This window comes from Xyrauchen texanus, chromosome 12, assembly GCF_025860055.1.
Source record: "Xyrauchen texanus isolate HMW12.3.18 chromosome 12, RBS_HiC_50CHRs, whole genome shotgun sequence".
NCBI classification, from domain to species: domain Eukaryota; kingdom Metazoa; phylum Chordata; class Actinopteri; order Cypriniformes; family Catostomidae; genus Xyrauchen; species Xyrauchen texanus.
In genome coordinates this window covers 44,081,064-44,098,314 of record NC_068287.1, presented here as the reverse complement: position 1 = coordinate 44,098,314, position 17,251 = coordinate 44,081,064, and the positions used below count along the sequence as shown (strand labels likewise).

Here is a 17,251-nt window from a genome sequence, read left to right as displayed (position 1 = left end):
AACGTAACAGAAACGTCTGCAAAGAACTCAAATATTATGTAATAAAAACATCTGCTAATACCTCACATGTAACACAACGAAAACATCTGCTAATACCTCAAATGTAACAACAAAAACATCCGCTAAGACCTCAAATGTAACAACAAAAACATCCGCTAAGACCTCAAATGTAACAACAAAAACATCCGCTAAGACCTCAAATGTAACAACAAAAACATCCGCTAAGACCTCAAATGTAACAACAAAAACATCCGCTAAGACCTCAAATGTAACAACAAAAACATCCGCTAAGACCTCAAATGTAACAACAAAAACATCCGCTAAGACCTCAAATGTAACAACAAAAACATCCGCTAAGACCTCAAATGTAACAACAAAAACATCCGCTAAGACCTCAAATGTAACAACAAAAACATCCGCTAAGACCTCAAATGTAACAACAAAAACATCCGCTAAGACCTCAAATGTAACAACAAAAACATCCGCTAAGACCTCAAATGTAACAACAAAAACATCCGCTAAGACCTCAGAAAAACATCCGCTAAGACCTCAAATGTAACAACAAAAACATGCTCATGCACAATACAATGTGAAAACATAAACATATTGTGCTACTTTTTGGAAAACATATTTGTATTATTGGTAAGCTACACTACTCTGAAAACAGCTGAGCCATGTTTGACCCAACTGAAAAATGTAGTTAATTTTATATTGTCACTACTTTTAGTTTGATCCTCCCGAACACTGCTGTGCTCCAATGTCTCTTACCTGTTAGCATAGACAGTGTGGTGGTCTTGCCTGCACCGTTGTGACCCAGTAAGACGGTGATCTGGCTTTCAAACATGTTGAGTGTTAAATTCTTCACCGCCTCCTTGGATTTATTGCCCACTTTGAACACCTGTGAAAGAATGATCCACATGTTTACCTTCTCAACAGAATCTAGAGATGTCTCTTATTTTAACGGTCCACAATATTTGTGACTTGAACCTTCTGTCCGCTATAAATCTAATAATATTAAATGTTGATCACACTCGCGGTTCCTGCTGTACCTTTCCCAAGTGTTTGATCTTCACCCCTGAAACCAGTCCAGCTGGCTCCTCTTCAATGAACTCGCCCTTTAACGCCTTCTCAGCATCCTCCTCTTCCTCCTTTTCTTTCAGCAGGGCCACACGAGGACTGCTGCACCAATATGAAGGCTGAGAGCAGATGGAAAGGGCAAAAGTTATGTACACTGTATATGTGTCAATGACGTGAAAGTCATTTTTGTATTATTTGAAAATACATTAAAAATGCAATCCACACAAAACAATGAATTGAATGCACATCTACAATACTTTTACAACAATTATTAATCTTAGTTGGTAACACTTCAATAAGGTTCAAATACGAACTAACATCTAAAGTGTCAAATAGATTGTATTTTACATTGAATAACACATCATGATACCTAATGCATGTACTTACGTTAAAAAAAAGAACCTTATTGTTAAGAGTTATCACATATGTTTTTACCTTCAAATAAATGACAAAATAAAAAACATTATTTGAAATATTGTAAACACTCAAATTGATTCAAATTGCAATATAATACAGTATTTTACTTTATGGATGGATTACTTGACAATTTTTAAGACATTATATTTATATACACAACAGTTAGTTCCGGTCCTCGAATCTGATTGGACGAGAGACGTCCCATGAGCACTCATGGTCAGACACCATCAGCACTCGGACGCTTCACTCTAAACTAAAGTGTAAGAGCAGTGCAGGTGTGTTAAGAGCTACTGTTTGTCTTTTTTTTTTTGACATTACATATGTTAGCCAGCAGGTGGCAGCAAAAGGTAATTTCTGTGTGTAATATGAGCCAGTTAGGTGACATGAAGTGAATCCGCGTCAGCCAGTGTCTATAAAACTGCTCTTCGTGATCGCTTGTCTAAACTACACTAAAAATGTTAGGAAACAGCTTTAAACGGCTTTAAAAGAACAACTTCAGCATTACAGCTCATCACAGCTGAGAGACACAACAGACTGATTGATTACACAAACTCAAGGCGTTTACCTCTAACTGGAGTTTCCACATTGGCGAGGAACTACTGTTTAAAATGGCAGAGAAGTTTGCGGTTTCTATAGTGAAAGACTCTTGCGCACCGACTACCGTGAAATGGGAAGAAATGGCCCCACTTGCATATAATACACCCCTTTATTTTTCCAGTGAGAAAGCGGATCTTCAGAAAGCTGACAGCATCTCTGCTTGGGTGTGGCAACAGGTGATTGCACATGCTCTCGCTCTCACAAAAACAAAGATCCCCCGTTTAGCCTTAACAGACTGTAGGGGCAAGTGCTGTTAGCGAGCACCTATGAAGGCCGGAACGGTACACGAGGGGGTGGCCAGCACCACACCCAACCGCCTTTGTCTCCCCAGTGGCGATATTTACACACCGCACCAGGTACTCATTTTAGGCTGAGTCGACCTAGGGGAGGCCCGGGACCGGTTCAGGTAATCGTCACTGGTGTTGGCCATGAGCGGGAAACGAACTCGGGTCACCAGGTTCGTAGTGCAGCGCGCTAATTGCTCCACACTCGCTCGCTGGCACGCACGCACGGTGATGTAGGGTCATATAGCACGACTGCAAGTGTGATATTGCTTAAATATATATATATATACTATTCCCATAGTTTCATTTCTATTATTACATAATTGTAATGACTTTAATATTACTCTAAAATGTGAAAAAAATGTATAAATCAAGAATGAGTAAGTGACCCTAAACTTTTAAACGGTAATGTAAATCAGATTATATATATATATATAATGTCTTGATGATAAATGTCTTCTAAACTAGATATGGCTCAGATACCTACTTCAAATGTAAGTTTATAGGATTTTTTGCCCATTTTTTCGCCCGCCAGGAGAAAAACAATATTGCAAGTTTGATCGCTTAAAGTAGCAATAGCACACCTCTCCTTAACAAGTTGCAGAATTTGTTTGTTGGTGTTAAACTTTGGTGCACAGAAGACAGCTGTAACTAACTAGGCAGGGGAAAACCCCAAAGTTTAACATTAAAGGCGTTTGAGCGAGTGGCGCAGACAATAGTGCATCCGTCCAGGACACGTATGCGAGCTGTTGGCTCACGGGGACCCGGGTTCGATTCCGGCCTGGGACATGTCCCTATCTCCTTCCCCCATCTCTATCCCCTGCTTTCCTGACTCTCTACACTGCCCTATAACAAAAACTTTAAAAATTGCAGAAACAAAAAAGAAGCATATTAAAGGCATAAACAGAGAACAAAATATCAGATTTGGGGGTAACCAGTAAGTTAACTACCCAAAACACCCTAGCAAAAATGTAGTATATATATACACATTACAGCACTTGTCATTTGAGTTTAATGCAAAACAGCAAAACTGTGGTCATGCTGCTGGCTTAAAGAGACAGTTCACCAAAATAATTAACCCTCTGTGACCATTACCTTTTCAATGGATGACAAAAAGAAATAGGTTTGCAAAAACATGAGGGTGAGTAAATGATGACAGAATTTTCATTTCTGACTGAATTGTAAATGAAGCACTTCAGTCCGCTCTTGAATGCATTGTGGGTAAAGGTGCCAGACATCATTGTGCAACAACTCTTCACTCAAGCGGGATTTCTATCATCGCCCCACTGGTGAGCGAGTCTGTGACTAAACCACTGTCGCAATGGGTGTCCTAAACGCACAATAGCTATTCTTTATGCCTTTCTTCACCACACCCGACAGTACAAATTCTAAGTCTGGAGATAAGGTTACGTATAGACTTCCTGTGCTTGTAAATGCCGTCTTGATGACATAAGCAAGGGTTTCCTGGTAAGACCGAATGCTTCCTGTCATTCATGTGTCCATTTGTCAGGAGAGTACCAGCTGAGAGACACGCTCTAGATGCACTTGTGTTGGTTCTCACTCTCACACACTTTTCAATCTTCCCTTTAGTTCACAAGGAGCTTATTTTGACCTTAGTTTCGCAAGCACAAACCCATGTGACGTGCATGAGGAAGTGTAATCATACAAATAAGCTAGATTAAGGAAATAATCAATGCATACATGCTGATTAAAGATAAAATGAGAAGTGACAAACACAACACCCTCGTGGACAGAAACATGAAGTGGTTGTGACAACTTTGCTGTTCTGAAGGAGTCTCACGTCGCTACACTTTTGACTGTTTGACTGGAACGGCCAATTCCCAATGCGCTCTAAGACCTCGTGGTGGCGTAGTGACCCACCTCAATCCGGGTGGCGGAGGACGAATCTCAGTTGCCTCCGCGTCTGAGACCGTCAACACGCGCATCTTATCACGTGGCTTGTTGTGCGCATTACCGTGGTGATATAGCGCATGTGGAGGGCTCATGCCATCCAACGCAGCATCCACGCACAACTCACCACACGCCCCACCGAGAGCGAGAACCACATTATAGTGACCACAAAGAGGTTACCCCATGTGACTCTTCCCTCCCTAGCAACTGGGCCAATTTGGTTGCTAAGGAGACCTGGCTGGAGTCACTCAGCACGCCCTGGATTCGAACTCCTGACTCCAGGGGTGATAGTCAGTGTCTTTACTCGCTGAGCTACCCAGGCCCCCTGTACTACAGTACCCCATGTGACTCTTCCCTCCCTAGCAACCGGACCAATTTGGTTGCTTACGAGACCCGGCTGGAGTCACTCAGCACGCCCTGGTATTTGAACTAGTATTTGAACTGCTACTTGCATATAATACATGTATTTTCAATACACCTGGAGTCGCTAATAGAAGCTTTTCCACTATCGGGCCGGTGTGAGCCAGGGCCAATAGCCTCGGACCTTGAGCTGCGAGACCAAAATCGATCTGTGTTCCCACCATCGGGCCAATAGCCCACAGCGTTGCAAGAAAACCCACCTTTAACACACCACCCTGGTGCCAATGTCACACACCCTGTTGCCAATGTCACACACCCTGCCGCCAATGTCACACACCCTGCTGCCAATGTCACACACCCTGCCGCCAATGTCACACACCCTGTTGCCAATGTCACAAGCAAGTGGGAAACTCAAGCTGAGGTATCATGTTATCTAGAATATCGAGTTTTTATCATTTGTAAACATTAGCTAGCAAGCAAGATAGGTTAGCACTGACAACTCACTGACTGTAACTGCCATGGTGTCCTAAGTGGTCTCTCCACTAACAGCGGGATGATGTCCCAGCACACTGCCCATGACCTCAAACCATGGAAAGTTCTTTCTGTGGGCCATCTTTCTGCCAATTGTTTACCTGATGTTAAGGGGCAGGTAAAACCTGAAATGAAGCGGAATATACAGTTGTGCCCAACTGGTTTGCTTGCCACGAAGTGCCTCATTCAATACCATGAATCTGCCATAATATGGCAAATCCAGCACAGAAGCAGTCATTAGCTAGGTTTCTAATATCGGCCATATGTGGGTGAGCTGGTGTGCGCCCGGGCCGGTTGTGTTTCCACTGTCACTTCCAGGGCTTCATGCCTCCTCAGGGCCAACGGCAAGGCATCTTTGGGCCACTGATTGGTCTTGGGCCAAAGGCCAACTGGGGATTGAGGTGGGGTCAATGTCAAAGGTGGAATTTTGTTGAGTCGGGTCTCGCTTTCCACCAAGCAAAGACCAAAAAAGCAAACAAACAGCAGCTTCAGTCTCCACATTGTTCATTTCAAGGGCTAACTAGTCTCCAGAGTCTGGTACCTCAACTTGAGCTTCACTCTTGATTGTGAAATGGGCGGGGTGTGTGACATTAGCACTAAGGTGGTGTATTAAGGGCGGGTTTTGGTGCAATGCTGTGGGCTATTGGCCCGATGGTACGAATGCAGATCGATTCTGGTCTCGCGGCTCGAGGTCCAAGGCCACTGGCCCTAGCTGACCAGTTGATAGACCTGGCTCGCACTGGCCCGATGGTGAAAAAGCAGCTATTGTATTAAGCCCCCTGAATCCTTGAAATTACATTAAATCAACCAGTCCTATAGGAACTGCCCATTTGATCCAGTTCTAGCTATTTTTGTGTACAATATGCATCAGACGGTCTGTACAGATGCCATACTGTTCTGAGACAGTATGCAACAGACAATGTATACGTAGGTGACACGTACCAGAATGAAGAAGTACCATGGAAGAGGGACTCCATACTCTCCAGGAAACACAGCCTCCACATACCAGGCGACAAGACCATACAGCAAGGCATCCAACAGCAGGAGACCGAGCACCTGAGCTAGGGAGAAGTCATCGTCCACAGTCACCGAGTCAAACAGATTATGCCACTGGATCCCAGTACCTGAAGACAATATGAGACATGATTGTCAACCTCCTTTTTCCACAACATTGTGGCTTAAAACAAGTGTCAAGTTTTGTTTGATCCCTGACCTTTGCCCTCAAACATGCCGATAAGCTGTGCTCCCATTGCCATGGCCACATTGGATATGAGGCAGGCGGATACTTTCTGTGCGTGTGACAGCAGGTCATAGCGAGGCCACAGGAAAAGATACGGCAGGTAACTCATAAAGTAGATGAACCCGCCCGCCGCTGCGGCCACATTCGCTACAGGAGGGAATGAAAGGAATAATTGTTTACATTTGACCTGAAATGTAGGCAAATGACTCAAACATGCGCATCCGCACCAAGAACTTTACAGGTGAGTCTCTCGAAAGCGGTCAAGAAAACCTGTCAGGAAAGGGGGTATATTTCACCCCCTAATCAAAAGAAAAAAAAAATTGAAAATGTGAAATTCAATCTTATGAAGAAAATTAAAATTTTTATAAGATTTTCTATATTATAATTTTTTTTTGTAATTATAAATTCCATCACGATAGCGTTTGTTATACTGTCTTAAAATTGTATTACACTTACCGTAATTAGATTTCAGTAATATATAAATAATATATATAAAGTATATTTATCACCCCAGTTTGGAATGCCCAATTCCCAATGCGCTCTAAGTCCTCGTGGTGGCGTAGTGACTCGCCTCAATCGTGGTGGCGGAGGACGAATCTCAGTTGCCTCCGCGTCTGAGACCGTCAATCAGCGCGTCTTGTTGAGCTCACGTGGCTTGTTGAGCGCGTGTGAAGGCTTCACGCTATTCTCCGCGGCTTCCACGCGCCCCACCGAGAGTCAGAACCACATTGTAGCGACCAAGGGGAGGTTACCCAATGTGACTCTTCCCTCCCCAGCAACTGGCGAATTTGGTTGCTAAGGAGATCTGGCTGGAGTCACTCAGCACGCCCTGGATTCGAACTCATGACACCAGGTGTGATAGTCAATGTCTTTACTCGCTGAGCTACCCAGACCCCCTTTACTACAGTGTTTTGTAAGAAAAGCGGGAATGGGAATCACCAATTCCAAATCCGAAATCCAAAAAGTAAAACATCTAAAAATAATTACAGTGAACCCTTTGGGAAGGAAATGTGATAAAAAAGTATGTCACAATGCAAATAACGTTTAATGAGCATAAAAACGTGCTTATTTTGTAAAGTGAAATATATATATTTTTTTATTTTGTGGTACACTGTGACCTGGACATGCACCCTCACATTCACACACCACTCCATTTGGAGACTGAAGGGCAGAAATGTAATAACATGTACATGGTGTGCGAGTGCGGTCAGGTCTATTATGAGAAAATGCTTCATGTAAGAGCAGTACGGGTCTTCTATACACAGCCTTGAATCTCCTTCCCAGCAAACACAAAAAAAGAGATGAGAGCAAGATGATTGGAGCATAGTGTGTCACTGCTGTTCAACAAATGGACGAAAATCACACATTGTGCCATTTTTACATTCACATCTCAATGGGACAAAGAGATGCTGAGAAGCACTTCAGACTCAACAGCATGTCATTTGCTGGGCTGGTGGAGCAGGATGTGCTGATTAAGGCCCATTTTCAGCCTCTATAAACCTGACAGGGGACAAATCTCTGTGGGATTAGGAAAAGAAGGCTGTTGAACCGGAGACATGTGACCTTGCCGTGCAGTAAGACAAATAAGATTGTCCTGAATCATCTAAAGTTTTGGATTTGTAACTATACTGTATCTTACAGGAGTGGATTAACACGTGGGTGCATACATGATGACGAAACCTTCACTTTTTAATGAACTATTCCTTTAATCAAAAGCTTTTTCTCCTGAGAAAAGGTCTCCGGGTAAACATGGGTGGAAAAAAGTGACCAACAATACCACCCTAAAACTGAATGGCACACTGGCACATGTTTGATTTGCTATTTTTACTTCCCATCAAGAGCGAACTGTTGAAGCTCGATGAATCTCAATGGATCCCCTTAGAAGCAGCCAAGCCGCTTCATAACAGGTATGTGGAGGTCCGGCGTGCACACAAGCACTAGTCAAATGCAACCCAAAAAAAGCCTTTCAAACATCCCAAAGGGTCACTATACTTGTGAGGTAATTGGAACAACCTGGAGGTTTTCTCCTGCTTTTACGAATGGGCATGTGAGGTAATCTAAGGTTTTTATCTGGATGAGAAAAGAAAGTGAAAATGAAGAAATGAGTGTGCACGGATCATTACACAGAACACAGTGCAGAATTACCATTATGCTGGAGATCTGCATAGCCAGACCTTTGATATTTTCCAGTTTTGCGTGCAATATGCAGTAGACGGTCAGGGAATGGATGGAAATGCATTTTGCTCAGGAGAAAAAAGGTCGGCCATTATATCAATTAAACGTCATGCTTTATAGACACTCGCGCTCCATAATAAAAGGAGAAATGACACGCTGATGGAGTCGACCTGGAACACACCTCTGGAAAAGAGCACACTGATCATGAAGCTGAAGTTGATGGTGGACACGGCAAACACCAGCAGGAAGACAAACACCAGCGTTGGGTCACTGTACGTCAAAACCGCTCCGTTGGGACTCACCTGTTAACACAAAAAAACACACATGGTTTTATTCACATTCAGGGGCCAAATAGTATTCTGTAAAACAAACGGTTTAGCTCACCTTGACACAGATGAGGAGAGTGATGAAGAAGATGGAGATGGAGAGGAAGAGGAAAAACATGAGGAACCAGGCGCTCCAGTGTAGCCAGTTACTGAGACCCATCATCCGCATGTACTCCTGAAAAATACACATGACATGGTCAAGGGGGGGAGGGGGTATTTTCTTTTCTCCCCAATTTGGAATGCCCAGATCCCGCTACTCAGTAGTTCCTCATGGTGGCGCTGTTACTCACCGCAATCCGGGTGGCGGAGGACAAGTCTCAGTTGCAGCTTCTGAGACCGTCAATCCGTGACTCGTAGTGCATGACACCACGGAGACTCACAGCATGTGGAGGCTCATGCTACTCTCCACGATCCACACACACCTCACCACATGCCCCATTGAGAGCGAGAACCACTCAAGACGACCACGAGGAGGTTACCCCATGTGACTCTACCCTCCCTAGCAACCAGGCCAATTTGGTTGCTTAGGAGACCTGGCTGGAGTCACTCAGCACGCCCTGGATTTGAACTTGTGACTTCAGGTGTGGTAGCCACTGGTAGCTCAGTGGTAAAGACGCTGGCTACCCCTCCAAAAGTTCGCTAGTTCAAATCCCAGTGCATTCTGAGTGACTCCAGCCAGGTCTCCTAAGCAACCAAATTGGTCTGGTTGCTAGGGAAGGTCGAGTCACACGGGGTAACCTCCTCGTGGTCGCTATAATGTGGTTCGTTCTCGGTGGGTTGCGTGTTGAGTTGTGCGTGGATGGCGTGGTGGATGGCGTGAAGCCTCCACACGTGTTAGCATTTATCCATGTATTCTATCAATAAATATAATGTCTTGAAATAGCATATTTTATATTGCATATTATAAATTGACAATAAAAATGCAATTTTACTTGCGCGAGGCAAAAAACCCCAGAAAAACAGCACGACACGGCGCAACAGTCAAAGACTAGAGATATTGATACAGATTTTACCATTCGATTTGGATTAATTTGGGTATTTTCAGTTATAAATGTCCATTTTGCTTACATACGAAATACATGATCTCTCAGCTAATGCTGGAAATTATGCAGGGGACCCTCTAACTTACATTACGTACATTTAAAAAATATAAATTTTACAAATTTTATTTTATCAAAAGTTTTTCATCATTTTGGTTAAATAAAAAAATACATTAAAAAAAATGTATTTGAATAAAAAAAAATTACATTTAATATTTATCATGAAAATATATATTTTTTTTAAATGTACAAATTTCATGAATTACATCAATAAATTTTAAGTTTTTTGAAATTGCATATATTAAATTACAAACTGTAAAAATGTAATGCTCCTTGCACACAAGACAAAAAATATATATATATTAATTTTACAAATTATATTTTATCATTAGTTTTTATTGCTTTAGTTGGAAAAAAAATATATAAAAAGTGTTTTGGTTGAGAGTTGAGTCGCACGATTCCTCTATCAAATCCTTCTTTTTATTGTCTTTGATAAACAACTGACTGTAAAGAACAGAAAGGGTATTAAAAGAGACATTATTGACACACATTACACCAAACCTGTTCCCTCAACACGCAGAGAAAGGATCACCACAGAATAAAAAGAAAGTCACGATAAGAGAATGAATAAATGACAGAAGCTTCATTTTTGGGTGAACGATCCCTTCAATGTTGTTCTCAAGACACATACACACCTTGAGTTTTCTCTCCTTTTCCTGTACCACAGCACGAATGATGTTCAGAGACGTGTAGGTGAAGCTGAGCACGAGCAGCAGGGGAAGCTGGTTTTGGATAGCCAGGATGAAGACGTCGTAGATGAACGCTGGGTATGGGAAACGGGACAGATGCACTCGGGTATGTTCGAAGAGGGCTGACGCTGCCGTGCTGTTGTACGCCTTCATGATGCCTCTGTCCACCGCGTGCTGCACCTGCAGGAAACCCTCGCGGAAATATCCTGTCCAGAGACACGAAATAAATCACAGTGATTTGTGACAAAATGTCCATGTGGAGCGTTTTCAAATCAGTCACTTATGAGGTTCCATTTTAGAATGTTGCCTCATGAGCCAGATGCAGCGAATAGAATTCTCGAGACAAATTTGAAAAGTTAAAGTTCTTTTTTTTTTTATGTTTTTTTTTAAACAGTGGAAAAACGACGAGATAAGGCGCAACGGTGCAAAAATAATGGAGAAACACCGTAGACGGATGCAAAAGTGAGTTCGGTGTGAACAGCCCCTTAGAAGGAGTCCACAGAACGTGTTTTTGCATCCATCTGCGCTATTTCTCAATGACTTTTCAGTGTAAACGTTTGCTAGACGGATGTCTTTGTCCATAGTCATATTCTCAGCCTCTTGCGCATGAGCGCAGCATCTTTTTAGACACCTTAATAAGAACTTCAACTTTTAAAGAACGTGTCTTGAGAACCCGTGCTCTATTGTATTCGCGGTGCTACGTCTAATGTTTGAAACACAGCTAGTGTCAACATTTTACAAACAGGCATCAACACACAGCATTTGAATTAAATTGAACAAATAGAAGAGCGTTTTCTAATGAGCTTTTGGAAATAAAACTTCCTGCATCTTAAAAATCCACACTTCTCCTGATTGCTTTTCAACCATAATGGCCTTTGGAGACCAAAATACTTGCTGTGCAGTTTTGCACTTTCAATATTAAGCCACTAAGATGCAATTAATTGAAGATCAAAGTAGTCGTGGAAGCAGAGATCATGCTATAATTTGTTGCAGCTTGCCAAAAATGGAGTTTGACCATCATCAAACAAGATCAAACATGAGTTCAACGTTAACGTAGGGTTGACGATTAATAACAGAACCACTGCAGGCGTTTTGAAGCTGCTGGCAGCATTGTGGGTTGTCGGACAGAGCGAATCCGAATCACTTCCTAATCAATAGCTAGCACTGTCATGGGAACCCTCAAGTACAGGAAGAGATTATTAAGGAAGCAGAGGAGAGCGAACAGGCCGGTTTTATGACGCTAACCAAACGAGTGGAAAAATCAGGGGAGTTGTTCAGGGAAGAAAACAAAGGCCAGTGAAGACATTGCTAGTTCTTATTAGACGGTAGTATGTTTTAATGTACTAGTACAATTCATTAATAATAATAATTCTTTATATTTTATATAGCGCTTTTCTAGGCACTCAAAGTACTCCACATAGTATAGGGGAATCTCCTCAACCATCACCAGTGTGCAGCATCCACCTGGATGATGCGACGGCAGCCACAGTGCGCCAGAACGCCCACCACACACCAGCTATTGGTGGAGAGGAGAGAGTAGAGTGATGTAGCCAATTCAGGGATGGAGATTATTAGGAGGCCATGATAGATAGGGGCCAATGGGGAGAATTTGGCCAGGACACCGGGGTTATACCCCTACTCTTTTACGAGAAGTGCCCTGGGATTTTGAATGGCCACATAGAGTCAGGACCTCAGTTTAACGTCTCATCCCAAAAGACGGGAAAGGCAATTGTGTGAGCTTAAAGCTAAACTGACTATACAAAAAATGAGTTTTGCAGCACATGTGCGCATTTAAGCTGACAAGAAAGGGCACATTCACACTTTTGGTGCGCACTAGACAGTGTCCGTCGACACGGTTTGGTGTTATGGTTGTTTTTTACGAACGTAGGTGCACTTGATCGTTTTTACCAATGTTTTAACTGCTTTTTACACTTTTATGCTTAATCAAGCCGGGTCTCGCCTCCTCCTTTCCATTGATCCCTTTATACTGGTGCCGAAAACCCGGGAAGAAGGAAGGATAAGCCGTAGTAAAGTTCTCGCCACTACCGTCCACCCCAATGGAGCAGCCGCGGCCATCTCCCGGGGGACGAGGAGCCCAGCCGCCTGGAAGAGAACGATGGCCGCCGACCGCGAGGGGAGAAGGGGCTCTGCTGCCAGGGGCGCAGGAGTGGCCTACCGGCCGATGAAACGCGCCGGGGTTTAAGACCGCCGACCGCGAGCGGGGAGGGGCTCACTGGCGACCGCCTGGAGCATGAGAACAGCTGCCAGGGGCGAGGGCGGGGCTGGGTCGTGATCCTACACACCCCGTCCCGTATTAGGCTAATTAAGCCTCCGTGAGGGATAAAGGTCCACTGCAGAGGATCGTGCGGTAGAGAGAGATCATTTACGGACATGTCCTTCATGTGTGTGTTTGTGTTGTCTTTTAAGTTTATAAATAATGGTTTAATTGTAAACTTAAAAGAAGACACAAACACAAACGATCCGTAAACGATCTCTCTCTCCCGCACGATCCTCTGCAGTGGACCTTTATCCCTCACAGAGGCTTAATTAGCCTAATACGGGACCTGGTGTGTAGGATCACGACCCGGCCCCACCCTCCGCCCTGCCACATGGTGTTTACAGGTAAAGTAACTTAATTAAGCAATTAATGCAATCTTGTGAATATAATCACTGCTGAAGCGGAGTCACACGCAAGATTCTGACAAAAATAGTCAGTCAAATAAAAATGCTGAATCCATAAAATGTGCGATAACGGTAAACAGCATGTTAAGAGTCCTCGTCTAACTCAACGTGATGAGCAAAATCTCAAACATAATAATAATAATAATAAAAAAACATGAAATGTCACTCTACCAATAACAGCCTCTTTGCACAACTGCGTGAGGATGACGCGCACCCAACGTATTCTGCTTCTAACGCAGGTGCGCTGGCTGTTGCATGGACAAGGGCTATTGAGTTTCTTTTTCTTGGATCATCAATAGTCATGAAAATCCAATAACACCATAACCACGCACTGCAAGACTGCAAAACCTCTTACAATGGCAAACCTAGTTGATGCTTTATAAGGAGACCACCAAGCTGCTGTATGGCTGAAATAGACCAGTAGAAATGTATGAAGTATCATGTCTATTCTTCTCACCACAATGGTACAGAATGGGGAAAATATGGGATCTCAGTGATTTGGAGCGTGCCATGATTGTTGGTGCCAGACGGGCTGGTTTGAGTATTTCTGTAACAGCTGATCTCCTCAGATTTTCACGCACAACAGTCATTTTACTCAGAATGGTGCCAAAAACAAAAAAACATCCAGTGCGGGGCAGTTCTGTGGACGGAAATGTCTTGTTGATGAGAGAGATCAACGGAGAATGGCCAGACTGGTTTGAACCGACTTGGATAACCACTCTGTACAATTGCGGGTTGGTGCTGATTTGGCGGCACAAGGGGATGCCTAGACAATATTAGAGCGTGATGAAAGAGAGCGTGCATCCATGGCAGTGATATAATATATGTGTAGACTTATATATATATAATAAGTAGAGGGGGCTTCAGGGTAAAAAGGTCTGGCGCATGTCTTCATAGAAAAACAACAAAATGAAAAAACTGCATATACAGACGCAGAATTGCTTCTTCATGGTAGTTTGTCATATAAAAGATTGTATTACTTTCACGAATAACCCATTAAGCATTATTGCATTATACAACGCTTAATAGACAGTTAAAACTGAAAATACATCCATGTAGTGATGAATCTCATGAAAGTTTGATTTGATAGATTTAAATGTTGATTTAAAGGAAAATTGTGTTCGTCGAACCATTACTTGAAATTGATGAGCCGTGGCTTATCCTGGTTTTATTTCTAGATGCACGTATCAAACATTTCCCACAATGCATTAGTGTGGACTCACCTGGTGTGCCGCCACGTGGCTCATGTTGTTCTCGCGGTCCGGGAAGTTGGAAGAGGGGGAACAGGCTGAGGGTGTGCCAGTCCAGATCATTGTTTGGGTTGAGCTCTGATTTCTCGCGATCTGGAGCGTTTCGGGGGCTGAACGTGAAGCGCAGATGATAGCCAACCTGACAACCAATGAGAAGAAGAGTTATATAGCACATTATTTTATCCAAAGTAACTTGGAATACAACTTTATTATCCTGATTTGAATCATCTTGATCACTGGCACAATAGCAATTGTTGACGTTTGTTCTGTGCCTGGTTTGAACCATATTAACCCTACTGTTAATCCATCCATCCATCCATCCATCCATCCATCCATCCATCTTCAACCGCTTATCCGAAGTCGGGTTGCGGGGGCAGCAGCTCCAGCAGGGGGCCCCAAACTTCCCTATCCCGAGCCACATTAACCAGCTCTGACTGGGGGACCCCGAGGCGTTCCCAGGCCAGTGTGGAGATGTAATCTCTCCACCTAATCCTGGGTCTTCCCCGAGGCCTCCTCCCAGCTAGACGTGCCTGAAACACCTCCCTAGGGAGGCGCCCAGGGGGCATCCTTACCAGATGCCCAAACCACTTCAACTGACTCCTTTCGACGCAAAGGAGCAGCGGCTCTACTCCGAGCTCCTCACGGATGACTGAGCTCCTCACCCTATCTCTAAGGGAGAAGCCCGCCACCCTTCTGAGGAAGCCCATTTCGGACGCTTGTACTCGTGACCTAGTTCTTTCAGTCATGACTCAACCTTCATGACCATAGGTGAGGGTAGGAACAAAAATTGACCGGTAGATCGAGAGCTTTGCCTTCTGGCTCAGCTCTCTTTTCATGACAACGGTGCGATAGAGCGAGTGCAATAACGCCCCCGCTGCCCCGATTCTCCACCCAACCTCCCGCTCCATTGTCCCCTCACTCGTGAACAAGACCCCGAGGAACTTGAACTCCTTCACTTGAGGCAATACCTCCTTCCCTACTGTTAATGTTAATTATAAATATGGTTCAATATCGACTTCGGTCAGAATATGCAATATTTTATCTGACTTAAATAGGGCCTGGTCTCGATACATATTTCCCATATGGATTCTGATTCCCAAGCTCTCGATTCGATTAAATTCAGATTTTGATGCAATTTGATTCAACTCTGATAAATGTGGTATATTTCAGATATATGTATATGTCCATTTTGATCATATTTGAAAGCAATTTGATGATTCGCAATGCCAATTTCAATCCCACAACAAAATAGTCAACACTGTTTCAAGTTCTCAAATAATTATTCAAGACAAGTGAACAGTCAATAATGTACAAAAAAGAACAAAGAAACTATTAACAAAATATAGCTGAAGCAGCATTTAACCCAAAGATCTCAAAGAGATTGAACGGACGTACTTTGAGAACTCACAGCCTTGTCACAGCCTCACATCGAATTGAATTCGGCATATACTCTAAAGTCCATTGTTAAACAGCAAGATATATCACCTCAATGCGGGATATTTGATACAGAAAGGTGTGCCAAAGCTGATGTTTCTGGGAACAGTTCATAGGAAATGGTATCAATTAGCTATATCTTCTCTTCATCCACACCCCGCCAATGGCGTTTAGGCAGGACCTGCAATGGAGTCGAGGTAAACTCATTAAACCTTGTAAAGAACTCATGGCCCGTGACTGAGATACGAGAACTTTCATCAAGAGAGATGAATAAAAACCAGAGCAGGCCTCGACTCTCCATTAGGCTTGAAAGTACATTGCTAAAATGCCTTCAACTATGAGAATGAGTTGATAAACACATGAGCAGGCGCTTGAGACATTAATATTGTTTGTGGCAGGAGTGCTAATGGCCTGCTACTTTCAGCTATATTAGATTGCACTTTCTATTCCTGTGGAAAACAGTTTTGTTTGACGACATATGTTGCCACATACTAAAGCAGAATCAGAATGAGCTTTATTGCCAAGTATGCTCTCACACACACACACACACACACACACACACACACACACACACATGTTGTGTTTCCATGTTTTATGGGGACTTTCCATAGACATAATGGTTTTTATACTGTACAAACTTTATATTCTATCCCCTAAACCTAACCCTACCCCTAAACCTAACCCTCACAGAAAACTTTCTGCATTTTTACATTTTCAAAAAACATAATTTAGTATGATTTATAAGCTGTTTTCCTCATGGGGACCGACAAAATGTCCCCACAAGGTCAAAAATTTCAGGTTTTACTATCCTTATGGGGACATTTGGTCCCCACAAAGTGATAAATACACGCTCACACACACACACACACACACACACACACACACACACACACGTGGAATTAGTCTTGGTGATGAATACTAAAGCCATTCCATCAGCACGGTTGGGAACATTTGAGTTCAGTTAGATAATCGTTCCAAGAATTCCGTGCCAAGAACGGTTTATAATCGTTCCGTGCTGAACCGTGCTCAAGTGGAAATGCAACTGTAGCAATTCCGTACCGTGCTCAGAACCGTTCGGCCTGATATCGTTTTTTAAACCAGTTAAAAAATATATATTACTTAACTAGTTTTTGACTTGTTTACCAATATATACGTACATGTGGCAGGGCGGAGGGCGG

At 43.2% G+C, this 17,251-nt stretch overlaps 1 protein-coding gene across 1 annotated transcript in view; it reads right to left on the bottom strand.

The window, feature by feature from the left end:
• Positions 1-17,251, bottom strand: part of LOC127653187 (phospholipid-transporting ATPase ABCA3-like) — a 58,322-nt gene that overhangs the window by 27,234 nt on the left and 13,837 nt on the right. The window contains 8 exon segments of the mRNA XM_052139767.1: positions 769-898; positions 1,050-1,196; positions 6,120-6,301; positions 6,391-6,564; positions 8,774-8,894; positions 8,977-9,093; positions 10,654-10,913; positions 14,613-14,778. Of these exon segments, the coding sequence (XP_051995727.1) occupies positions 769-898; positions 1,050-1,196; positions 6,120-6,301; positions 6,391-6,564; positions 8,774-8,894; positions 8,977-9,093; positions 10,654-10,913; positions 14,613-14,778 (1,297 nt within the window).